Below are 26,363 nucleotides of genomic sequence, written 5' to 3' on the forward strand. Positions count from 1 at the left end.
CGATGCTGATAATTACAGTGCCGGCTACTATACCTGTTGGGTTTAGGTGAGGCGAGGCTCCACAGCTGGGGCTGCTGCTCACAGCTTCACCGGCAGGCGGGGGAGGTGAGAACGAAACCAAGAAAAGTGTGCTCAGATGCTCCGGACGGAGTGAAACCGGTTAATTACCAGTCACTCGCTGTCTCTCCGAGTTGGAGTTTCTGGCTAAGGAATGTTCGTGGATCAGACAGACTATGACAACCGGCAACTTGTTTCCATGATAAGAGGGTGGCAGGGACCATGATGCAGAGACATGAGTCGTCAGTTACATGCCAGGGCCCTCGGAATTTGGAGGTGATGTGATCCCTCGGGGTGCAGAACAACTGGCCTCCTTACGGAGGGAGCCGGGGAGCAGGTGGCACCTTGGGGCTGAGTCTTTTGGCTGCCCGTGAAGGTTCTGAACCTGGGTGCTGGATTAAGTTTCGATGGTCTGCAAGTCAGCACGTGTGTGTGAGAGTGAACGTTTTCCCTAGAAATAGGCCCATAGCGTTTATCAGAGTCTCAAAAGTTTCATAAGGATTTGTGATCTCCAAAAGAAGGGAGAGCACCAACCACTGGCTAGCCCCCTGGAGAAACAAGCCGACCCTGACAGAGCCCCAAGCCTCCTGGCTCCTAGAGATCATGAAATTACACCCAAGGATGCCTGTGCCTCTCTCCTGCTGAAGTTGTGCGCCTGTGCTGTGGGACTCAGTCATTTCTGCCGGATTCTCAAAGGGCTGCGCAGTCCCCGAAGGGTTGAGGACTTGAGCTGCACAGGAGCTCAGAAAGCTAGGGCTGTGTGCCCAGCCACTCCTTGTCAGAGGAGGGGCACAGACCCGACAGCAGGGCGCAGCCTGGGTGCGCGTGGTTCTGCTCACAGGTGCGGATCACCGGGGCTGGCGGGGGGTGCCCACGGTAACACCTAGAGACACCGTGAGACACCTGGTGATGGTGATGGTGGCAACAGCGCCAACGGCTGGGAAAACGCCCTGGCTCCCTCCCTCGCTGTTGGCGGGCTCCCAGGTCTGCCTTTCTCTTCCAGGCTCCTTGGGGTTTCAGAAACCCCAAACCTAACTCGTGGGAGTTCCAAATCCATTCAGTGAATACTTACCGGGCGCCCACTACGTGCCAAGCGGCATTCTAGGTGCAGACTTCAGAGTGTTATCGACCTAGGCCTGTTTCCTGCCCCGGACACGGGTATTTTGGGCAATGCTGACCAAGCGCGTTGTTCCCGAGCTTAGCCCCCGGGGCTCTTGGTCCGGAGAAGCAGCAGATGCTATCGCGCCCACCGCGACGGGCTGGGGGCGAGGGCGAGGAGGCTGCTGGCACGCACCGGGACCAGGGCAGGTGCGCCGTGCCCGCACCGGTGCTGCCGGGGGACCCGCCGGGCGGGGTGAGGCGGGGACCGTGCCGGCGGCGGGCGGGGGGCGCGGACGCAGCCAGAGCTCGGAGCGCCGCTGCCCGCTCCCCTCCCGCCCGGGCCGTCGCGAAGCTCTGCTCCCCATACTGAGCAGCTCCCGGGAGGCTCGGACACGTCCCCAGGCCAGATAAAAATCCGCTCGGCAGCGCGGAATCTCGCCATCAGCGCGGCTCGCGCGGCCGCGCGGCCCGGCCCGGCGACGCCAGATCGCTATCTGGGGGGACCGGCAGGCGGGCGGCCGCGGGGCTGGGGTTCGCCGCCCTCCCGCGCCCCGGGCCTGCCTTCCTGGCGCTCTCTCCTCAGGGAGAGCGGCTTCCCGCCGGCCCAGGCCCGCGCGCCGCGCCAGGCCCCGCTGCCTCCTGAAGGTTACGCGACGCAGCGGCCGCACGAGGGGGGCTCCCGCCCTCGCCGCCGCCCACCCCGGTGCCCGCCGCGCCGCGCCGGGCCAGCCCGGCTGCCGGCTGCCGCCGCCGCCGCAATCCCGGCTCCTAAATCAGCGCGGGGAGGCGACCCCTTCCCCCACCCGGCTCCCGGAGCTCCCCGGGCGGCGATTGGCCGCGCGGGCGCCCCCCGCCCGCGGGCCCCCCGGTTCCAGCTGCCGCGCCATTGGCTGCGGGCCTCCGCCAGCCTTTACATAAGGCCGGGCGCGCTCGAGTGGAGTTGTATAAAGCGAGCGCGCGGCGTCGGGGCGGGAGGCTCGAGGCCAGCCCGGGACCGGGGCTGGGAGCTGCGAGGCGGCGCGGCGGCGGCGGCGGCGGCGGCGGAGGCAGCAGCGAGCGCCCGCGCTCCCACGCCCCCCGGCGGTGGGGCCGAGCGAGGCCCAGGATGGTTCGCGGCACTGACCCCGCTGTGAGTACCCGCTCCCGCGCCCCCACCCCCGGAGGAGAAAGTTTTCCCGGCCCCGCGCACCCCTCCCGATCCGCCCGCAGGGGTGGCGAGGATGCCGCCGGGAGCCGGGGCCGAGCCGGCCCGCGAAGGCAGCAGCTTTGCTCCTAACTTGCCAAGAGGCGCGGGACTTGGTAGACGCGCGGAGTCTCCCCCGCGGGCCGAGGACGCGGCAAGCGCCTGGCTGGAGATGGGGGAGAGCCGGGAGCGGAGGTGTAGGGGCGACCTCCGGCAGCCGGCCGGGAAGGTGGTGTTGGGGGCGCGCCGGAGGCCAGCAGTTTGGGGAGGGGGCCCCGGGGCTGCGAGGGGGCGGAGCAGGTGAGGAGGGATGTGCCGGGGGTGTCGCGGAGTCACCCAGCCTGGCAGGCTGGGCTCAGGGCCGGGGACGCTGCTGCGCGCCTGGCCGAGTGCCTTGCTTCCCGGCTAGGGAAGAGCCCCGGAGGGCCGGCTCTGCGTCCCCGGGGAAGCCGAGCTGTCTCCCGGGCTCAGCGCTGGCTGGCAGAGAGCTCCGGGAGCCGGCCCCGCGCGCAGCGCGGCTGCCAGTCGCCTTTTGCTGGATCGAGGTGTGGTCTCGCTTTCAGACTGTCTCGGACGAGCCCGCTTCAGGCATTCCAGGGCAGCCCGGGGGTCCCTGTGGACCCCGTGGGAACACATGAAGGCTTTGATGAGGGCGTCAGGCCGGGCTTGGGGGCATGCCCAGCAGTGCAGCGCGCGTCTTTGCAGTACAGTAGTCGGGAGCCCTGGCTGGTCCCGCTTCTGCAGAAACCAACTCAAGAATCCGAAGTCATGCCAGGCTGGGTGGGAGCCTCGCAGAGTGGCGGTCAGATGCTCCTGGGGGTGGGGCGGGGGGTGTCCTCCGGGAATGACGAATGAATATTCCCGCTGCCGCTGGCGGTGGGCTCACCGAGGGTGGACTCTGCGTACCCTTGGGGTGCACCAGTTCCCGGGCAGGACACATTCTTGAGTCACACTTGAGGTGTCTCCTGGGCTGGTCAGGACTCCCCAAGTGAAGTCAGTGGAGGAGAAGGGGTCTGCGGGCGTGGGGCACGGCTTTGTGGTGCTTGAGCCAGGGGAGACCTCGTGTGGGAACAGAAAAGCTCTGGCGGGGAGATGTGGGACTGTGATGGCTCGGGGCGGGAAACACCCAAGGAGGGATTGGAGCTACTGGGGAGAGTCGCACTGGAGCTCCCTCAAGCCTTGGGGAAGGAGCCAGACAGGTGGGAACATGGCGGCTGCTCCAGGGTAGTCCTCTAGGAAGCGTTTCCCCCTCTGGTTTGGTTCCGAACATCCTCCTGAAGCACACCCACCCAAGAGGCAACAGAGGGAGTTGGGGGTATGGATGCTGGCTCGGGGACCACAGTTAGAATATTCCAGCTTCCAACTGGTTTGAAGGCAGAAGGCTGAAGGCGCAGTGGCGTTGACCTCTTATTCATCTGCTCGCTTAGGGTTGTGTCCCTCACTTCACCCCACTCCTGAACATGGGCGGGTGTTCACGTTCCCAGGATGTCAGCTTCGGCCTGGAGCTCTTTCACGAGGGCCATCAATCCAAACCCCAACCCCAGCTCCGTCTTCTGTCTGCCTGCAGTCCACATTTTCCTGCTGCGTTCTCAAGACCTTCTCGCCACTGGGGATTTGTGCAGCGACATTCCTGCTTGTTGCTCCTTCTTCCCTTGGCTCCATCTGGGCTGCACCTGCTGTTCTGAGCTCTGGTGTTTATTCCTTGGCACCTTGTTTGGTTTAAGACATCCTATGGCTGCACAGGGCTTGCCCCTGTGACTGTGCGGGCCAGTGGCCTGTACAATTCTAGGGAGTGCCACATGGACTCATAGGGAGGACTCCAGATCAGAAAGGCGGTCTCCTTAAACATCTTGTGGCAGCCTCCCTCTGGTTCTCTTCCTTGCTGCCCACTGAGGCTACGCCAAGCTTTAAACTGGAGTAGGCTTCCTGGTGTCCAGTAGGGGGCGGCAAAGGTACCTAGCTCAGGACCCCTGACTCTCACTTCTTGCCCTTCACTGGTCATATAGTAGCTTAATGGTTTGAGCAAACTCAGGCCACAGCCCCCAACCATCACTGTTATCAGTGACACCCTTCAACCACTTGCTTCCTGGATGTCCGGGGGTCCAGTGGCCTCGGGTGCAAGCAGGCATCCCCAAGAGAGAACTGGTGCATAGCTCCACGACTCTCTGAGATTGTTCCTCAGTACTTGGTGCTGGAGTGTTCTTCGAACTCACTGGAGACTCACAGGGCCCGAGCGCGTTAGAGCAAGAGAGTAGCATTTAGGAGCATCTGCTCTGGCCCTGTCCCTTCCCCAGTAGGCATGCACGCCTTCATTCACAGATGAGAAAGCTGAGCCAGGGTCCCTGGCCAGCGTCTTGCCCAAGGTCCCTTAGCTGCTGGGTGGGAGAGATGGGATGAGGTCCTAGGAGCCCCAGGTCTGTGTGCAGAGCTGTTTCCACCCCAGGGATCTGCTTCCTCTTCACCACGAGGACCGCTGTGTGCCCTCTGTACAGCAGGCACTGGGGTAGCTGCACTTTGGCAGGTTAGTAAATTGGAGGAAATTTCCTTTGAACCTCATTCAGAGCAGCGAGGTGAGGAGCAGATAAGTTCCTGCAATGTTCATACACAGGTCACAGAAGGTCCTAACTATCCTTTGTCTTCCTCCACTATCTTTGCTGGATATTCAAGTTGCCTTTCAGGCAGATGTCCACCAACTGCAGGTTTCTGTCTGTGTTTAGGAATCCCCAGCGCCCAGTCCCTCACCAGGGTCTTGGCACGCAGGCCTGGAGCCCTTGCTCTCCTCTGCGGGACTTGCTGAAGTGGGCCTTTCTGTCCCGCGGCCATGCCACTGCTGCTGGGCCCTGCATGGACTGGAGAGTTTGTGAAGTGTCCCCCTATTTCCCCCATCCTTGCTGCTTCCAGCTCAAGGTCAGAGTCCTGGGCTGTTCTATTTTTTGCAAAATTCTCATGTTCGGGTTTCCTGGGTGACCTGGAGGACACTGCCATCTCCACTGCCCTTTCTTCTGCTCTGGGAGTCTAGCCGTCGACATCTGAGCTGGGCCCCGGGAAGGAGGCCGCCCCTCTGCTTTCCATGGCTCGCCCAGCTGCTTTGCACACCCAGCGGCCTTCCTCTGGCTTCCCCGGGAGCCCTGGCTAACTTGGCAGCCTATCCTCACAAGGACCCGTCGTCGCTGCCCCACCAGAAATCTGAGAAGCAAATCCTCTTCCGTCCCTCAGGCTCAGCCAAGGGAAGATACTGGAGTTTCCTTATTTCCCTCCGACTCACAGACGAGGTGTGTGGTTCCCGTCAGGGACAAATGGAACACTGGGGAGCACCAGCACCCTCTTCTTGAGAGGTTGTGGCTGGAGTCCTCACCAGCCCCCAGCCTTAGCCAGAATGGGCCTGCTTTCTCAAGGCTTGGGCTACTTCTGGATAAGACTGAAGGCGTATGAAATATGACCAGGGCACTAGCTCTCTGGGTTTTTGCTTTGATGGGAGAGGGGTGTAGAGTCTGAGACCTTGAGAAAACACAAAGATGCCCCTCTTGAGAGCCCCACTAGAGGGCTGACGCTTGCCCAGGTCTCATTGTAGAGCTTGGACTCCGGTGTCCCCATCACTGGCTTGGGGACCCTGGACAAGCCCCTTGACCTCTGCCAGCGTCACTTGCCACCTCAGCTACGTGGTGAAGCTGGCAGCTCTGTGATGAGCATAGGGTAGCAGTCGAGGAAGGCAGTCCATGGTGTGCCTGGGCACTTGGTCTGCCAGAAGGGCACTTGCTGTATGACCGAGGGCCCCACCGGCTCTCCTTTGGCTCACCAGATGAGGCTGAGTGTCCAGGTCAGGGCATCAGCCTCTGCTTGCAGCAACATCTGGGCCAGTGGACAGAGGCATCCTTGGCAGGTCCCACCTTCCCACACCTCAGAGTTTTCGCTTTGGGGTTCCGCCTTTCTTGGGGAAAAGGAACATTCTAGGCCCTTGGGTAATTCTGCGCATGGTGGAGGGCCCTGAACTATCAAGTCCTCAGGAGGGGTCTTTGTGCTGGGAGAAGGCTTCTTGGAGCCCCCCTGATGCAGGAGGGCTGACTCCCACTGAGCTTCTGCTTGGAGGTAGGCGTCACGGCCAGCCTGGGGTCTGCTAGGGATCTCCCAAGAGCCTGGCGTGGTTGCTTAGGGGACATAAGCCTGTGACCTCTCCTGGGAGCAAGTATGACATCGGTGGGTTCATGATCACAGCAAACACAGCCTGGGCCGCTTTCTGCATTTAAGCAATGAGAAGCAGCTAAGGACTGGGACACTGTGTCTGGAAGGTGTGACGGAGAGAATGAGGGAGCGCGGAGACCTTTCTCCCATTTGAATCACTCGCGATCTTGACCTCACTGGAGTCCTCTGACAGCCACTGAAGGGGCTGCAGGAGACATTGTCATTGTTATCCTGGGGTAGAGACTGCGACTGGCATCCCGTGGGAGGGGAGGCCAGGGATGCAGCTGGCCATCCTGAGACACACAAGTCAGGCCCACAACCTGGCATTATCCAGCCCTAAATGTCACTGTTGCCAAGCTTGAGAAACCCTGAACTTGAGCTTTGCAGCATCAAATCACGGCCCATTAGAGGTGGATGGGGGTGGATTTTAGACATATTCTCATCCAGTTCTCCTGTTTCACGGCTGAGATGGTGAGATCCAGAGAGCAAGGGGACCAGCCAGGGTCACCAAGCAAGCGAGTGGCACCACGGGTCAGCTTTCTCCCAAGGCTGAACTTGCCCAGACTGCCCCAGAGTTGTTGCCGAGATGAAAAGTGAGCTGTGAAAACACTTGGAAAATTATGAAGAGACTATTATTACTATTGCTATTATTAAGAATTTGGGAGTTTGGGAAGTTCTATTTCTGGCTGTGCCACTGACTCATTGTGTAATCTTGGACGAATCTTTCCTCCACTCCTGCGCCTCTCTGTGAGGGTATGTGGTGGCGGGGTGGGGGAGGGGGAGTTTTAGCAGTAAAACGTACTGCAGAATTGTTATCTTGCCCTGCAAAAACTCTACACGCTTAAAAACAAGGATAGAAATGTTTCTTGAAAGAAGTCATGTTGACTTCGTAAGAAGCAAAGCGTTTCCTTGGACAAATTCCAATACCTGGCCCCTGTGAGTTGGTTCCAGCCCAGGAAATCTGATGAACATCCGGAGGAGAAACTGATAGCTCCACAATTGACAGGCGGCTGGATTTGTCCCCACTCCCTGGGGAAGGGGACAGGGTGACTCCTCTGCACCCTTTCTGCTCAGGCAGAGAACTTCGCCGAGGCATGGGAAGGCGGGGCACTAGTTAGTAAAACCTTGTTTACTTAACAGACAAATTCTTAAAGATCTCTTCCTAGTGACATTTTGACATATGACTTTAATTAGCTACAGAAAGAGAGTGCAAAGAGTGTAAAATGACCCTTTCTATTGTTTTCTGTTACTCTTATCTTCGTTTGCATTTGACAAGTACGGTGAGAAGGTCGTGGAATCACTGCTGAGCTCCGGGGCAGTCCTGGTGACCAGAGATGGGGCCTCACGCCCTCCCCCCCTTCCCTGGTCCACCCACCTAGAGAGCAGCCACAGGGGTGTCGAAGGCTCCTCTGAGGTTTGTCTGTCTGTAGCGCAGGTGCTCATGGGGCTTGCAGCACAGGGCCCAGGCCTGGCACGGGCAGTGGAGCTCTTGTGGAGTTGGTCGGAGCAGCCTGATTGGGGTCTCTCAGCCTAGGTCTTTCCACTGTGCTCAGATTGGAGGTGCAAAGTCACTTGAGGCTCCTCTCGGGGGACTAAGATTATCCCACCCCCACTTTCCACCTGGGGGGGAGGGGCAGCACCATTCTCTAGACCCCTGCTATGAATTCTGCCTGTGTGGAGGCAGGTCCCTTAGCAGGTGAGCAGGCCTTGGAAAGCCAAGTAGCTGGGCCACGGGCTCTTTTCCAAAGTGATGTCATCTTCCCTTGCACCTTGGTCGCTAAAATCCAAGTCTTTCTTAGAACCGATGATCACGCAGCTGTCGTCAGAGAAGCTGTGCAAATCCAAAGAGGCTTTGCGTGCAGGGAAGTGAGAGTTCCCAAGCAGGAGAACCGCGGCCTTGCAGACAGTGTGGGGAGAGGCTCTGTGTCATTTGTTCTCAGTTACGAGTTCAGTGCCTCGCGTGGCACTTGGCGTGTGGCTGCTGGGTGGCTGAACAAATGAATGAGTGAATGTGGGTGGCCGTGCAGGGGCAGAGGCCGTCCCTGGTATTCAAGCTGGCCTCCAGACTGGCCTCGGTCGGTGAGGCCTGCTTCCCTCTGGCTTCCTCCTGGAGCCAGTGTTGGGCCCCAAGCCTGTGTTAACCACCTGTAAAGCCTCCGCCATTCTAAGCAGGGTTTGTGGAACCCACACAGGGTCCACTCTGTGAGATGGTGGCCAGCTCTGAGCCTTGAACAAGGCCAAGCGTCTCTTCCTCTTCACCCTCCTCAGCTGTTTCCACTCCCCCTCCCTCCCACTTCCCACTATGCCGCCGCAAGGGAGCTCAGTGCAGGTTTACCTTGCTTTAGGCTGTGAGCAGAGATGAAAATTTAGATTTCCACTGAAGACGAACCAGGGAATGAATCATTACTTCACAAAAGGATTCCCAGGGGATGCTTTTAAGTAGCAGGTCCTCTGATGCCTTGCAAATGATTGAGAAAAACTCCTGACCCTTAGATGCACGGGCCTGGAAAAGAAATTTGGAGGTCATCCAGTGCCCCCCCCCGCCCCCCTTCAGAACGTCCAGATCCCCCAGCGACACTGGCCCTCACTTCTCTGATGGACAGCCTACACAAACTGCACACCGCATACCTCAAATCTAAAATACCCTTCCAGAAACGCAGGTCTGCGCGTGTCTCCCCAGCCTCAGAACCTGCCCCCGGTGGGACTCCATGCTCCTGCCCTTGGCATAGCTGCCTCCATGCAGCGCTGCACCTGCAGCCCTCTCCCCATCATCCCCCATCCCAGGCGCTGCATTCCAGCGGCAGCGAGTGCATTTCTAGCACGCAAGCTGTCACGTCCGTGCCTTTGATCCATGGGCTTCTCCCTTCTGGAATCCCGATTCACCATCTCCACAGAGACTTTCCTTCTGCCCTTCCACTCACTGCCCTGACCAGCCCTGCCCTCCCAGGCCTGCATCTGGGCTTGGCATCTGTTGTGTCTCACCCAGGTGGACCATGGGCTCCTTGAGGTCAGGCACCACGCCTTCGTCATCACTTCTAAATATTTGAAGAATTACTGTGTCTGTCCAAGTAGACCAAGGAGCCCTGAGCTTGGAAAGCAGTATTTAAGGCGTCGAAGAACTTGCTGGGGCCCTAGATAAATTAGTAACAGAAGCAAACCTATTCCTCAAAGTCTTGTAGTCTAGAGCTTTCCATCCAACGCTTGGCAACTACTTGTGGAAGGGAAGCACCTGGCAGCCTGGATCCCATCGCCTGCTGTGTTTGTTCATTCAACAAGCATTTATTGTTGGTGGTAGTGGTGCGGCGGCTGTTGCCATTACCTACCATGTGCGAACTTCTCTGTGTCAGTGCCTGCCACGCAGTCATCCGGTCCTTTCTCAGAGCAACCTGACAAGTCTTACTTCCCACAGCGGGAGGTCAGAGCAATTAATAGTCCTTATTAAGATTATTGCGTTGTGTGTAAGGCTAGGAGACTCCTTTTGTCCTCTCACTTTCAGAAATTCCATCTCATTAGCCCGCCAGCCTCCAGCCCGGGACCACCTTCTCCTGGAGCAGGCCCCAAGCTCCTGTGAGTGTGTGAGTGCTGCTGCTGGCACCGGTGGCAGAGGCTGTCTCCAGCTACAAGGGAGGAGGGGGATGCCCAGACGTGGCGCCTTCTGGGTGGTGGAGAGCACGGAGGTCCGGAGTTTGTCCTCCAGGCTGGCAGTGGGGAGGACCAGCACAGGTGATGGGCTGAGAAGGTGAGAACTGTAGCACCAAGTGTGTGTTCCAGGAGGCCAGGACCATACACTGTTCTCAGCGTTTCCCTAGTGTCCACAGCAGTGTCTGATGTAATAGGTACACAGGAAATCATGCATGCACACATGGAGTGATGGCAGCCTCCAAGGTCCTTCTCACTTGGGCCATAAAATTCTCCTTCTCACCCACCTGTCTGCCTCCAGCCCAGTCCTCTCCTGGCCTCCCGCACAAGCCCTGCCACCGTGTCCTTTCCGGCCCACCACTCTGGCCATGGAACCCCCTAACCCTTTTGGCTCAGGTCTCTCATGGGGCCTCCAGGATCTTGTCCAGTCTCCTTAGCTGCACTCCTTCCCATCAGAGACCCTGGTCCCACCCCGTGCTCCAACCACATAGAGCCTCCATGCACGGCACAGACCTGTGCTTCCACCATGCACCTGCTGTCTCCTCGGCTACTGGAACACTGTCTCCTCTTGGGCCCCTGGCCAGCTCCCCATTGCTCTCTCACATGCCTGCGCCTGCTCCCCCAGGCACGGGACCTTGCTCCTTTCACTGTTCCCAAAGCACTTGGTTTAAAATGTTTGTCAGTAAAAGAAACTATTTAGTGTAGAACAGGGGTGGCGAAATCTTTTTTTCCTGCCAAGGGCCATTTGGATATTTATAACGTCATTCGCAAGCCCTACAAAATTATCAGTTTAAAAATCAGCCTGCTATAGATTTATTGAACTTTGAGTCCCGCCTGTGGTTGCCTTGGCAGGGCCAGGCCGAATGATCTCATGGGCCTTAGATGGTGAGTATATGTCCCTCACCGCTGGTGTGGAATATCAATTCTGGAGCTAGTTTGCTTAGACACAAATGTTGAATCTACTGTGTACCGGCTGTGTGACCTTGGGCAAGTTACTTAACCAGTCTACAACTTAGTTTCCTTCTCTGTAATTGAGAACCTCACAAATTCAGTAGGAGCAGTCCAGGAGCCATCTGTGTGAAGGGGCAGAGCAGTAGTAGATGGTGCCATGGTTATCGTCATCCATTCCTCCCTTGGTACTTGCCATGGGCATAAGGCTGTGCCTCAGGCCGCCTGCACCAGGCTAAGAGCCTCACTGTCTGCCTCCAGTACCTGGGCCTGTGATGGGCTGCAGAGCCCCACGGTCAGCTCTGAGGTTTAGCAGGGGAGGCAAGAGGGCTGGGGACAGCAGCGAGCAGGTGTTGCTGTTGCTCAGGTGAGGGGAGAAGGGGGCACAAGGACAGGGCAGCTTGGACAGAGGCCCGTGGAGCAGTGTTGTCTCGGTGACCCAGTGGATGAGGAAGATGAGGAACCAAGATGACACCAGATTGCCAGCCACTGGCTGTGCTGGGATGTGAAGAACATCCGACTTCCTCCTTGGATTCAGGGCAAGTGAAGGGGAGCTCAGCAGATGGAGGTGAAATGCCACCTTTGTGCACAGACAGCTGTTTGGCAGGGCAGGCTTCCTTCCATTTGGGGTCCTTTAGGCCGGCGGACGCCCCTGCACCTGCCCACGGCAGGCCTCCCCGGGGTGCAGGCAGTGCCAAGCCTGCCTGGGCAAGCTCAGCACATGGCAGAGTGGCCTCACGGGGAGGCAGGTCCGGGGAGGGCTGTCCACATCCAGGCTGATGGAAGCGGGGGGGGGGGGGGGGGGCAGGAATGTGACTGCTGTCCCGGATTGCTAGTCTCAGCACTGCTGATGTTCTGGGCTAGAGAATGCTTTGCTGGGGAGCTGTCCTATGTGTTGTAGGACGTCCAGCAGCATCCCATCCCCCACCCACTAGAGGCCAGTAGCACCTCCTTCTCTGTTGGCAACACCCAAAAATGTCGCCAGCCATTGCCAAATGTCCCCCTGGTAGCAGGAGCAGCAAAATCTCCCTGGGTAAGAATCAGTGTCCCCCAGATGGATGCATGGTGCATGGGACGTGAGAGTTCCCTCCCCTATGACCTGAGCCAGGAGCCTCCTGATAGGCAGTCCTGGGGGCAGGAGGGCACCACAGCTGCCTGCTGTCTGCCCACACGGCTCCTCCCTCTCCTCCTCCTGCCTCGTTTGCTCGGCTGACTTCTTAGCATCCCTCCATGTTCAGCTACTGCACCCTCCCTCTGGGAAGCGGGGCCCAGTGGCTGGTTTAGCTCTCTTGGCGTACCCCTGCCCCACGCCCAGCACTCCTCACCCCGGGCTGCAAAGGTCGAAACACTCAGTCCCTGTGACCTGGCGCCCAGCTCGATGCCAGGCCCATGGCAGATACGCAGGAAGTGCTGCATGGGTGTGTGAGCCCGGGCCGCTCTGTCTGCCCTTCTCCAGCGTGGCCTGGTTCTGGGAGCTGTTTACTGGGTCTCCGTGTGCACCTGGTGTTTCTGCTGCTGCTCCCCCCACCCCTCGTGCTCGGCTCTGCCACAAGTCTCTGAAAAGGTCTGTGTTTTCTGCTTGTTCCCAACATCTGAAGCATTCAGGCCTCTCGCTTTTGTGAGAGCTCGGGGTGTGTCCTTGGCTCTTCTGATCATTGCACAAGAACTGCTTGCCCTGGAAAGTGCCCCCGAAGCCTCTCCCCACAGCTGCTTGACCCTGCGCCAGAGAACCCGGGTTGCCTGGTTACCACTTTTCAGACCCAATCCACAAAGTCCTGGAGCCACAGAAAACTGAGTTTGGCCGCATGTGACTCACAGCCACTGTCTCAGACTGTCCACCCCTGGCGCAGCCCCTGTGAAAGTAAGACAAGCAAGCAGTGAGCGGCCAGGGCCAGGGCCCCCAGGAGGCCTTCCCTGTGGCTCACTTAACCCTTGACACCTCGCTACAGATGAAGACATCAAAGATCAGCAAGGGCAAGGGAGGTGCCCAGTGTCACTGGCTGGTTGGTGGCCGCTTTGGGATCCAAATCCGGGTCGCTGACTCCAGGCTCTGGATCGTCTCTCCGTCCTGCTGAGGATGGCTTACGAAGTTCGCCTGTAGTGCAGCTTTAAGAAATTGTTGTGACAAAGCAATTCATCTCACAGCCTGAAACATGCATCCTGCCACCCCTGGTCCTGGGCGCACTTTCTCTCCCGCTCCGCATGCCTGCCTTGTGGGAGCAGCCCGCCTGGCTCGCAGAGGCCTGGTGTCTTCTGGGCTCGCCTCTCTGCCCAGGCTCTGCCTTCGGGATGTAGCCTCCTGGGGACTTCTCTGATCCAGAACAGCCTTCCGTTGTAGCTACAGGTCCTACATGGGGTGTCAGACCTGGGCTTGCACAGCTGCCCGGCTCCCTGTTGGGAGGGCTCACTGAGGGCAAGGACCAAGTTGAATTCATTGTCACATTCCTAGAGCTCACTGCCTCTCCAGCACATAGTACAGAGCACGTAGCTCGAGTACTTAGCACATCCTAAGTAGTACTCCGTGTACTACTCTGGTACTACTGCTGGGGAGTACTACTCACATCCTCTTCTACCTGCTGGATGCCCCATACACAAGCATTCATGAACGTTCAGTTTTACCCTTTCTACCTGTTCCCCGCAGGATTCTGCTGGGCACAGTGGGGTGACCAGAGGTTCCTGAGCCAGCCACGCTGGGCGCGAGTCACCCAGGGCACCCGCTGCTCTGATGCTGCTACTGGCCGAATCGCCCTGCTCTGCTGTCTTCACCCAACTTCATATCCCCTTCCTCCTTTGACACTCTCCAGCGAAATAGATTTTCTTCATATACTTCAACAAGCCGATGATGAATTCTGGTAGCAGAAACATTTTTCACTTGAAATCAGACTGCATCTTGCACTCCCACCTGGGGACTGGGAGTCTGGGGCAGTGATCTCGACTCTGAGCGCCCCAGAGCATCAACGGGGCAGCTTCTGAAAAGACACGGCACCCGCACCCCACCCCAGACCACCTCAGCCAGAAACTAGGTGAGGGACATGGGCGGCAGCGTAGTTGTAAAAACAACCCAGGTGAGCCTGGGGCAGCCAGGGCTTACGGCCAGAGGTCCAGGGCTTTGGCACTGACAGTGAAGTCTGTAGACCAGCAGGCGAGGCTCGCAGCTGGTTCGAAGCGCAGACTCCCAGGCCGCTCCCCAGACTGCCGGAACCAAAACCTGCACTTCAACAAGACCCTCGGGTGATGGGTGAGCCCAATACCATTGGAGGAGCACTGCTTTAGAGAAAGGACCGTTTTTAAATACCTGCTAAGTATGACAAATTGCAAGCACTTTCTGCTGATTCACACTATCATTGGGACGTACTCCTTCCTTCCTTCATCTCGCAAATATTAATAGGGCACTGCCTGTGATGGTTTCTGAGAACACCTTGGCATGCCTCTCCACCCCAGCCTGCAGATCCCTGCCCACACCCCTGTCTGGGCTCTGCCCTTGGAAGGTGCCGGTCTCCTTGACCTGACCCCTTCCGGTTCCACTCCTTCCTTTCTTCTCACCTCTTCAGAAAATTGGAGTCAGAATCCGTCTTTGTCATTCTCTGTCAATTGTGATCATTTGACCTTGAGCCAAAGACAACTAGTGCTTGGAGTGTGTAAAGACAAACCGGACCTGGGCAGCCCTGGGATTGATTTTAGCTCCTTGGATCCAGAGCTGGCAGAGAGGGTTCGCGCCGCACTCTCCTCCCTTCACTGTGGTATACGGCCCAGCTTGGTGACTCTGAGAACCGTAGTGTGGAACTCTGCTCTCCGGTGTGTGGTTTATGGACCAGCATCAGCGATGCCACATGGGAGCTTGTTAGAAAGGCAGAATCCCGGGCTCTACTGCAGAGTTATTGAACTAGAATCTGCATTTTAATAAGACCAGCAGGTGATTCATATACACATTAAAGTTTGTGAAGTACTGAAGCACTGGCATAGAATAGTGTTTCTCAAATTTTGCAACGTACTAGAATCACATGGGAGTTTTCAGAAACACCACACCCAGGTACAGGCGTTTAGCCTGGTGGTTAAGATGGCCACATCCCACACGTCAGAGTACCTGGGTTTGAGTCCCAGCTCTGGCTCCTGACTCCAGTGTCTTACAAATGCAGGCCATGGGAGGCAGCAGTGATGGCTCAAATCATTGAGTTCTTGTCACTCACCATGGAAGACCTGGAATTGTGTTTCCAGCTTCAGCCATGACCCAGCCCTGGGCACTTTGGGAGTGGACCAGCAGATGGGAGCTATCTTTGTGTTTGTTTTGTTTTTCAAAAATAAAAACAATTATTTAATTAAAAAATCCCAAGTCCAGGCTACATCCTATGCTAATTAAGCCAGAATATCTTGTGATGAGATCCAGCCATCATGTATCATTTTAGTGATATTTACGTGTACAATTCAATGGCAGTAAGCACACTGTTGTGCACCATGCATATCCAAACCTTTTTCATTATCCCAAATCAAAACTCCACATCCATTAAACACTGACTCCCCATTCCTGTCTCCCTCAGCCGCTGGTAACCATTATTCGTCTGTCGCTCTAGATTTGACTGCAATGGGTACCTCTTATAATATTCATCCTTTTGTGACTAGCTTATCTCACTTAACATAACGCCTTCAAGATTCATCCATATTGTAGCATGTGTCAAATTTTTCTTTTTAATGCCAAATAATATTCTATTTATATGTTTATCCACTAAGCCATCCATAGACACGTGGGTTGCTTCCAGCTTTTGGCTATTGTGAATAATGCTTCTTTAAACATGGGTGTACATATATCTGTCCAGGTCTCTTCTTCCACTTCTTTTGGGCACATACCCAGAGCTAAAATTCCCGGATCCTGTAGTAATTCTATTTTGGATTTTTTTGAGGAACTGCCCTCCAGTTTTCCACAGCAGCTGCACCATTTTACATTCCTATGAGTAATACAAAAGTTCCGAGTTCTCCACTTTCCACCAACACTTATTCTTTTTTAAAAATTAAATTATAGCCATTTTTATGGGTGTAAAATGGTATCTCTTTGTGGCTTTGATTTGCATTTCCCTTATGATTAGTTTCATGTTCTTGTTGGCCATTGTGTATCTTTGAGGGAAATAATTACTCAAAAACCAGCTTGGTTTTTGTTGTTGTTTTTGTTGGGGTGTAGGACTTGTTTATATATTCTGGATATTAGTATCTTATCAGATGTATAATTTGCAAGTATTTTCTCCCATTCTTTGGGTTTCCTTTTCACCCTTTTGATGATATCTTTAGTGAACAATAATTTTTATCTTGATGTAGTCCGTTATCTTGTTGTTGTCATCTATGTTTTTGGTATCTTATCCAAGAAACCATTGTGGGGCATGAGAATTTGCAAAGCTCCCTCGGTGATTCCGACCCACTGCCAAGATTGAGCATCGTTTCCCAAATGCTAATGGACATTCAAGTCACCTGAACTCTTGTTAAGACGCTTACTCTGATTTATTAGGGCTGGGTGAGGCCCAGGTTCCACATGTCTAACAAACTCCTAAATGAAGCTGACGCTGATGATCTGGGGACCGCTTGGCAGAGCCAGGGTGCGGAGGAGCATGCCAATGACTGCCCTGAGAAGAGCTGGTAGCTGTCCGCGGACCTCCTAAGCTTCCTCACCATAACTGTTTCCCCCTCCAGCATCTGGCTAGCCCAGCACTCACCTATGACTTCCCCCTGGTACTGAGCAGGCTCATGGGTGCGTGGGTGCCTTGGGTATGGCACAGGAATGGAAAGTGGAGAGCTCCCTGTCCCCGGCCAGGCCATCTGCAGGTGTGCCCACACTGGGTGCATTCGAGATCCACACTTGTGGTGGCTTGCTCCTCTCTGACCTTGGCCCCTGGGAGGAAACTGCTGCTGAGCCCTGCTGGGAGGCTGTTATGTTCAGAGTACGCTGAACGTGCTCAGCGAGGGAACCACACAGCTTGGTCTGGGGTTTACAGAAGCCAGGAGGGGAAACTGCAGAAGAGCTGCTTCTTTTAAAAAGAGCTTTCATCCATCACAGAATTTTCCAGCCAGAAAGTTCTATGCAAGGTTTCCTCCCAAACCTTCATTTCGCAGGAGAAAACTGGGGCCCCACAAGACTGGGATTTGTTCAAGGTCACCAAGCAAAATCGAGGGGACCCAGTAGGTACACTCTTTGTTCTTTCTCTGGGCTCTTTATCCATAAACAGACAACACAGGGGAGCTACTTCTCTCCTGCGGCTCCTTTGGTCAACAGTCTTTCCTGGTGGAGAAAAGGTAAAATCCAAGAGACTGCGTCCCGATCAGATCAGTGCTTCTAGTGGCCTTCGTTAGCAAATTTCTTCCAGTTACTTGTGTGCCTTCGAGGGACCTGCTTCCCTGGTGGCGGTGACCCAAATTGCAGGCGTGGTGCCTGGGCCAAGCTGCCTAGGTTCTAGGAGGCTTGCCCGAGGCCACCCCTCAATCCGTGCCGGTGGCGGATGTTGTAAGCTGATCACAGTGCTCTTTCCAGCCCCTGCCAATCACCTGGATTTGGCTCTCGAGTTGCAGCTCATTTGCTATCCCTGCAGTAGAGGTCAGTGCTTGAGACATCCGCTGACCTTCAGGTCCATGCTGGTCAGTGTGTCCACACTGGCTGTTAAATCTTTCCCTCCTCATTCTCCAGCCCCTACCTGCTTGCTAATCCAAGCATGAGTTGTCTATCCAACCAAACCTCCTACAAGCCACAGAGCTCGAGTAGTGATGCATTTATCATTAGTGGTCAGGCAGCCTGGTGGAAGAGGCTGCCATGTCCCGCCGGCTCTGTAGGTCGGAATGACCTCCCGGTGGTCGTGCACCACCCCCCGTGTGCCTGGACCTTCTACAAGCACCTCTTTCTTTCCCAGGAAGGCTCATCTACGGCAGATTCTTGCCCAGCAACCAGGGCCCTGCCCCTGCGGCTCTCGCCAGCCTCTCCCGCAAGGCTTCTGCCTTGTGTTTGGCTCCAAAGGCAATGCCTGGGCCCTACGTTTTGGTCTCTGGGTCCTTGAACTGGAGCACGCTCGTTTGCTGGCAGGAGTTCTGTCTCCATCTGGGGAGACAGTCTTCAGATCTTCCTTGCTCGGCCCCTCATTAAGACATCAACCTCGCTCAGCCCTGCTCTCAGCTGCCAGCTGCACTGACAAGCCAGCAGGAGAAGCGCCGTCAGGAGGAGGCTTGCTGCCTTCTGAAGGCAGGAAGGTACCGCTCTTCCTGCTGGGACAAGACCCAAGCAGCCTCCGTGGCACTGGTTGCAGCGGATCCTTGGAACACTCAGCTCTGAGTCGCGGCCCGCGGGCAGAGTCGCAGGGTGGCGCCGTCTGTAGCCCTGCTCCTGCTCGCCGCGGGTGGAGTCCTTCCCCCTCCTTGGCCATTCTCATCTGTCTCCTGGGTTCGTGCCATCAGCTCCCATGGCCCCAGGCTGCTTGGCAACACCCTGAGTTATGTTAGAGATATAATAATGAATTATACAATGCATTATACATAATTAATTTATAATAAAACACGCACGCAATGGTTTAATTTCTCCAAGTGAATGATGTGCTCCCCGCCAGAGCTGCTGGAATGAGTCCCCTAACTGGCTGCCTCGTGGTGTGGAGGTGGTGGCCGGCTGCCCTGGGGAGGGACGTTGGCTCAGGGAGCCAGCCAAGTCAGGGATTCCCCCCACGCTGCCTCTGGGCGCGTCCTGCAGAAGGACGAGGCCTCACTGCCGTCTCTCCTGGTTCTAGACCTGGGTCTAGACCTGGGTCCTCACAGGGGCGTGGCCCTGCCTTGGTGCTGGTTGAGATCTGTCATTTTCTGCATCTTCTCACTCCTTCTCCCGCAGTACAGGAGATGCTTGCACATTTATACCGTCTCCTCCCTTCCTTCTACAAATATGCAATGAGTGCCTGCTGTGCACCCTGTCCTGGCCTTGGTGTGCGGCCGTGAAAAAAGCAGAAGCAAAGATCCTTGCCCAGGTGGGGCTTTCACCCTTGCAGAGGGAGACAGACAGTGAAATCACAAGTGGAAGGAATAAGTCAATGGGACCGCGTTGCACAGGGATGGGCACTGGGGGAAGAGAGAAAGTGGAGCAGCACAGGGTGCCCGCGGTGGTGGCAGGTGCAGTTTTAAAGAAGGTGGTCAGGGCAGGCCTCCTGGAAAGGCAGCAGCCTGGGGCTTACCAAGGCCATTGGAGCAGGACAGAAGTGGCCCTCGTGGGTGTCCCTGGGCTGGTTCGGCTGCAGGATCTCTCGGTGATGCTTGTAACTTTGGGTTTCAGATGTTCCGGATGTTACTGTGCCTGCTGCTGCTGTGGCTTCTGCCCCCCATCAAGGGGTCCCAGCGGGCTGAGCCCATGTTCACAGCAGTCACCAACTCCGTTCTGCCCCCCGACTATGACAGCAACCCCACCCAGCTCAACTACGGCGTGGCGGTCACCGACGTGGACCACGACGGGGACTTTGAGATCGTCGTGGCAGGGTGAGTGCCTCCCGCCCTGAGGTCGACAGATGGGCTCGTCAGCCTTTGCTGTGCTGAGGCTGTGTGATGAATAAGGCCCAAACCCAGTGACTTGCACCAGCATACGGCCCATTCCCCAGTCTGTGGTCAGCCTGTAGCTCAGTGGCAGCTGGCTGGGTGCGTCTGAGGTTGTCAGGGGCTAAGGCCTTGCCTTTCCCAGTAGCAGGAGGTGGGGATGGAGGGTGGGCAGTTTGGGAGAAGGAGGTTGGATCCAACGGCTTCCCAGGGGGAGAACTGGCCCTCTCTTCTCCTCGTGGTTATGCTTCCATGGCTATGTGAACGTTACTTTCTTCCCAGTGGGGTTCACGGATTTCCAGGTAGGAGGGAATAGGGTGGGCGTTTGGCACAGTGGTTAAGATGCTGCTTGGTCCCATTTGGAGTGCCTGGGATCATGCCTCAGCTCTTCTCCTGATTCCAACTTGCTGGGAGGCAGCAGGTGATGGCTCAAGTGCTTTGGCCCCTGCCACCCACGGGGAGACCCAGGCTGAGTTCCCAGCTGTTGTGGCCATTTGGGCAGTGACCTAGCAGAAGGAAGAAATTCTCTTTCTCTGTCTCTCGCTCTCCCACTCTCTCCCTCCCTGACTTTCAGATAAAAGAAAAAACTGCAAATCAAAAATAGGAGAGGCTTAAGGGTGACAGGCATGGTAGAAGATACTCAAAGCTGCCTTTGCACAGCACTTTATGTAAGCTAAGGAAAACATAACTACCCATTTCCAAGAGGGAGGGAGAAGGAAATTAAGAGAGGGTGGGTACACGTCCCCTGGCCATGCCTTGGCACCCACTGCTCCCTCTGTCCTGAGTGCAGCATTGCAAAGCAAGAGGGGCCTGAGACTCGAGCACTTCTGTTCTTGCCCTAGATGTGCACCTTTCAGTTATGACCTTGAGCCAGTCCCGCCCCCCCCCCCCCCCCCGAGATCCTGCCCTGTCATCCAAGGAGAGGTAGCTGCAGTGCCCTGTTCTGAAGCCTCGGTAAGAATGACACATGACAGTGCCTTGTAAATTCTGCCAATCACCAGTGATAATGATGATTTATTGAGCATTAACATGTGCCAGGCACCATGCATTGTCTTATTTCATCCTCCTGACAACACCAGGATGTATGGGAAGAGCCATCGAAAGGTTTATGGAAAATCCATATTTTGAAAAATTTATGCACAGATTTCAATTTTTTTTTACCAAAATAAACTTATCTTTTGAAAAAAAAATTAAGTGTATTTATTTGAGAAGCATAGAAACAGAGAGACACAGAGCTCCTGTCCTCTGGTCTTCCATAAAGTGTTGTGTAAAGGCAGCTTTGAGCACCCTTTGAGTACCATGGCTGTCACTCTCAAGCTCTTCCTATTTTTTATTTTCAATTTTTTTCTTTTAAAGGGAGAGAGAGAGAGAGAGAGAGAGAGAGAGAGAGAGATGCCTTCCATCTACCACTGCACTCCCCTGCCAGAGCTGGGCCAGGACAGAGCTAGGAGCCAGAAACTCAATCCACGTCTCCACATGCGTGGCAGGGACTCAAGTACTGGAGCTGCCAGCTGCTGCCACCTGGGATTAGCAGGAGGCTGGACTCAGAAGGCCAAGCCCTCTGATGTGGGATGCAGGCATTCCAAGTGGCCTCTTAACTGTGAGGCCAAATCCCTCCCATAAACCTACCTTGCAACTCCATTCCCATGAACTATTTGATGTCCCCTCATACTGACATGTCCATTTAGAGAAAAGGACATTGGGGTTCCCAGGCAGCAGGCAGCTTGCTCTCTGTCAAGTAAGCACTAAGTGGAGGAATTAGGATTTGAGCCCCAAGGCGTCCCAACTCTAGGGCTGCCAGACTACACTGCACAAAGTTTAGTTATCGCTTGAAAAACCAGTCAGCCAGCAACAGCACCATTGGGGGCCCAGTCGCCTCATTCTGGGAGGCCCAAGCTTTTATGGTAGCACTGAGCAAAGTACCTGTAACGTGATTTGCAGAAATTGTATGTCACAGTAGAAAGCATTGAGCTTGGAATTGGAAGACCTGGTCTTAATGCTAGTCCTACTTAACCCAGTAGTTGTGAACCTGTAGACTCCCTGAACTCCACAGACCCACTTTCCTTTTCTATCACATGGACGTCTTGTAATCCATCCCACTCACCCCACGGGCCAGTCATGAGTGTCAGTGGTGGTGATGTATGGAGAGGAAACTTGGAGAAATGCATTTTTCTTTTCATTGATTAATTTATTCTACCCTGGGGTGAGAGAGGTACTGGATTCTAGACCTTCTAGAAGATGTAGTTCCAGTAGAACTTTCTGTGATAATGTGGATGGTCTCTGTTGGAGCTGTCCATGACAAATTCATGGAAAATGGAAATAAAGATAATGCATGCTTCCCGCAAGCTTTTTGAAGCCCTCTTGTGTGGTAACCACACAAGTGGCTATTTGAGTATGGTTCATCAATCAAGGAACTGAATTATTAATTTTTAAAATTTTTAATTAAATAACTACATTTCAGTTGGACAGTGTAGTTCTGAGCTTTTAGGAGGAGAAATGAAAGAGCAGAGGATGGAAAAGGGAGAAGTAGAAATGGTAGAAGTTGGCCGGCGCCGCGGCTCACTAGGCTAATCCTCTGCCTGCGGCGCCGGCACCCCGAGTTCTAGTCCCAGTCAGAGTGCCAGATTCTGTCCTGGTTGCTCCTCTTCCAGTCCAGCTCTCTGCTGTGGCTTGGGAAGGCAGTGGAGGATGGCCCAAGTGCTTGGGCCCTGCATCCGCATGGGAGACCAGGAGAAGCACCTGGCTCCTGGCTTTGGATTAGCACAGTGCGACAGCTGCAGTGGCCATCGGGGGGAGTGAACCAATGGAAAAGGAAGAGCTTTCTCTCTGTCTCTGTCTCTCACTGTCCACTCTTCCTGTCAAAAAAAAAAAAAAAAGAGAGAGAGAGAGAGAAATGGTAGAAGTGACCCTTCTTTCTTACGGAGGCCTGGGCAGAGTTGCAGCCACAGAGCTGGCCCATGTTGAGTTCTGAGTCAGGCCAAGTGGGTTTCCCCACCTGTCCCCAGACCCACGTGCTGCCTGCCAGAGGCTCTGGTTAGAGGACTGGAATGCATTTCTGGGATGTTCTGGCTGGCCTTGCCTCCTGCTGGGTGACCCTGGCCTCTCCTGGAGATGGAAGCAGACAACAGTGGAACAAACACTCTCCCCTTCGCCTCCACCTGCCTCCTCAGCAACAGCTTCTCCAAGTATGTCCTCCTTTTATCTCGGACTGTGGTACAATCTTGCATTTCCACAAATTAATATGGGAAAAATGAGACCTGAGATGCGAACACAAAGTCTCCTCGTGCTGCTTTGCCCTCCTGTCACCCGGCGGGAGCTCCCAGGCCTCCCCAGGTGTGAAATCTCTCACTGTCTGCCCAGGAAAGTTGTCTCTGAGTTCCAGTGCCCTGCACCACTGCCTCTGGCTGGTCCTCACCTCAGCACTTCAGGAGACCTGTGGTTTTCTCCTGCAAGGTTACAGACGGAAGTAAAGGGCGCGGAGAGCCCCTCACTGCCCACAGGAACACGCCAGGAGCCTCCTACAGCTCCCTTGTACGATTTTGTCCACCTCTCCCCTGTTTCCTTGGCATCTGTCTCAAAGGCATGCTGAAACAGTGGTCAGGGCTGCACCGACCGCCCTGCTTGGGAGCCATCTTTCAGAATAGCAAGACGTTCTCGGGTCTTGGGTCTGTTGGGCAGGAGCACTGGTAGAACTGTCAGCTCCTCCTTTTCCATCACAGGGCAGAGCGTGTGCTTATGTCCTCGTGGACACGTTTGCCGAAGTCTGTTTCCTGAGCCTGCATGTGAAGGTGGGCTTGGCACACAGGTCTCCATCCCCACCCCCACCCCGCCTTGGGTGTGCGGGGAATTTCACCCTCGTCTCCTGAGCCTGCAGCTTCTTTCTTTCCAAGTGCTGGGCATCATTCCATCCTCCTCTTCAATGAACTCTTTTTCTTCCTCATCCGAGCAACTCTGGATGTTTGCTGTAGTGCCCTCAACGGTAGACAGCCAGACCACCATTGGGCATCAGCCTGGGGTGCATGTCACAGCCTGGTCTGGCTTGCTGCTCACTGCGGGTCTCTAGGGCTTTGGACTCATCCCCATCCCCTGGAAACAAGAGCCAGCCCTTCCTACATCCTGATCCCGGTCAGCCATTTGGAAGGGCCCTGTCTCTTCTCCCAGGGTAGGGCTGAGCCGGGCAGTGCCTGTCTGTGAAAGCTTGAGCTGCTGGGTCTTATTCTGAAAAGTGATATTATTTCTCACCCCAGCAAAGAACAGGAGTTACGGGGAGGACACGATGGCGACACTGGGCAGCCTCCCAGCTCCGGTCAGGCTTTCTGTGTGGCTGATGTGAAGCATTGTGAATTCTCAGAGCGTCAGAAAGACACGTTCTAATTTAAGTACCAAAATACATTCCAAAGGCAAATATAACTTTTTATTATCTTCAGCTTAGGATGATTTGTCACTGTCTTCTTTTGGGCTGGATAACCAAGAGCTGACCACACAGACGTACTGAAGTCAGGACCTTGGGAGGTCATTGTTCCACCCCGGAAGTATTTGGAAGCTCCATCCACTCAGAGCCATGCAAGGAAACTCACAGCATCCTTTCTGTAACCCAGCCCAGGAGTTACTTCTGTCAAGGGCCAATTGGACTAATCTGAATCCCTTATTTTACAGCTTAATAAGCCATTTCTCCTAGCTCAAGTTTTGCTATTGCCTTTGAAGGTACAAGCCAAGGGGTCGCTGTGCTTCCAAATCATGACAGCCAAGGTCATCACCCTGCCTTGACAGCCTTTCTGATTTTGACTCTGTGTTTCATCTGTCCTACATCCATGGTTAGCTCTGCTTCCCTCTCTGACTGTAGGCTCTCTGTTTAAGAATCATGTAGCAGAAGTAAGTTTTTAAAAAATTAGATTTGAATGCCTTTACTTGGGGCACCTGCGGTCCAGCCCCATCGGGCCCACTCTCTATTATCTTATAGATCTTGCCATTACCCAGCCCCTGAAGGCATTTACTTTGGCCACCCCTGGGATAATGGCCAGCTCTTCAGTTTATAAGGTGCACAGTACTTGAACTTGTCTTGGATTTGTTGACCTTGGAGTGTGTCTGACTGGAGCCCTGTTGCTTTGAGTATTTACTCTTTGAATAGGTGTGTTTTGTTTTGCTTTTTTGGTATCCTCATTCTGGATATTGACAGCATTGATTTTGAGCGTGTGGCGGTGGGTTTGTGTTGTGTTTTGGATCCTGGACTTAATTGTGATGGAAGGCGTGTGCGTGCCTGTGACTCTGGGAGGAGCAGAAAATGACCGCCCTTTGTTCTGCGGGGACGGGGGAGGGAGCGGGCAGGCTGGCTCCTCTGCCACAGCTGGGCGAGTGCCTCCGCATATGGAGGGCTTATCTGTCAACCGGCAGGTGCGTGATTGCTGTCTGCATACCGCCTCCTCTCTGCGGGGCAAGGGGAGAATTTGATCACCCCCAGAGACGACGGTGCACGCACAGACCACTGAGGATCTTCAAGACTGGTTCCCTGGGTAAATAGAAAGCCCAGTGGCTTCCCGTTTTCTCAGTGGAACTAAACACCCAATCTACAATCTCACGGAGTCTGGAAAGGAATTCCTGTTGGTGTCAATCTCACACAATTCCTTTAGAGCAGCTTTTGTTTCCTGGGACTTCCCCAGAGGTCTGAGATAACCTCCCACCCTCTCAGTCTGCGACAGGAGTTTGCTCAAATGGAAAGACTGTCGTGGTTGTAAAGTTTAAATCATGATTTAGATCAGTTTTTCTACACAAAGAGCATTCATTTGATAAAACCTGAACGCATTCGTCACACTCGGAAGGGTTTCATTTAAAGGAATGTTACAGATTGGAAAGCAATATTTTCTTTTTTTCTTAATTTTGCAACTTTATCAGGAAACTTTTTTAATTTACTTAAGTTAATTGAGTTATTTAAAAGGCAAACTATATTCAATTACCAGATTAATCATGATCATGGAGGAGATATTTTGCCATTATAAATAATAGGAACAGTGACAAAGAATAAGACATTTATCTGTGATTTAACCAAAACAGCATTTGTGCATTTTATTGCAAGTATATGTAGATACGCATAATATATAGGTATATGTATATGGTATTATAGGTATAACAGAAAGATGTAATATGTACATACTATATTTAGATATAAGAGGATACTTCGAAAAGTTTGTGTGGGGGCCAGCATTTTGGTGCAGCAGGTTGAGCCACTGCCTGCAATGCCCACATCCCACATGAGCACTGGTTTGAGTCAGCTCCATGCTAATGTACCTGGGAAGGCAGTGGAGGATGGCCCAAGTGCTTGGACCCCTGCCACCCACAAGGGAGACCCAAATGGAGTTCCTGACTCCTGGCTTCAGTCTAGCAAAGCCCTGGCTGTTTCGTCCATTAGGGGGAGTGAATCAGCAGGTGGTACTTGTTCTCTCTCTCTCTCTCTCTCTTTCTCTCTCCAACTCTGCCAGTCAAATAAATCTTTTTCTAAAAAAAAAAAAAAAAAAGTTTGTGTGAAAGTGGAATTAAAAGTATAAATGGGATGGGCACTTGACGTAGCAGTTAAGGTGCCTATATCCCATGTCCAAGTGCCCAGGTTCAAAGCCCAGCTCTGCTCCTGAGTCCAGCTTCCTGCTAATGTACATCCTGGAAGGCCGTAGTTGATGTGATGACTTTAGTGGTTGGATCCCTGCCACCCACTTGGAAGACCTGGATTGAATCCCTG

The 26,363-nt window shown here is 54.5% G+C and overlaps 1 protein-coding gene across 2 annotated transcripts in view; it reads left to right on the forward strand.

Moving 5' to 3' along the window:
* Positions 1 to 2,202: 2,202 nt before the first annotated feature.
* The window catches only part of CRTAC1 (cartilage acidic protein 1), a 144,141-nt gene continuing 119,980 nt past the window's right edge, over positions 2,203 to 26,363 (forward strand). For both annotated transcript variants that reach the window (XM_062214141.1, XM_062214142.1), the window contains exons 1-2: positions 2,203 to 2,287; positions 19,383 to 19,582. In XM_062214141.1, the coding sequence (XP_062070125.1) occupies positions 2,264 to 2,287; positions 19,383 to 19,582 (224 nt within the window). In that variant the 5' untranslated portion in view covers positions 2,203 to 2,263. The remainder of the gene's footprint in view (positions 2,288 to 19,382; positions 19,583 to 26,363) is intronic.

Source organism: Lepus europaeus, chromosome 17 (genome assembly GCF_033115175.1).
Source record: "Lepus europaeus isolate LE1 chromosome 17, mLepTim1.pri, whole genome shotgun sequence".
Lineage (NCBI taxonomy): Eukaryota > Metazoa > Chordata > Mammalia > Lagomorpha > Leporidae > Lepus > Lepus europaeus.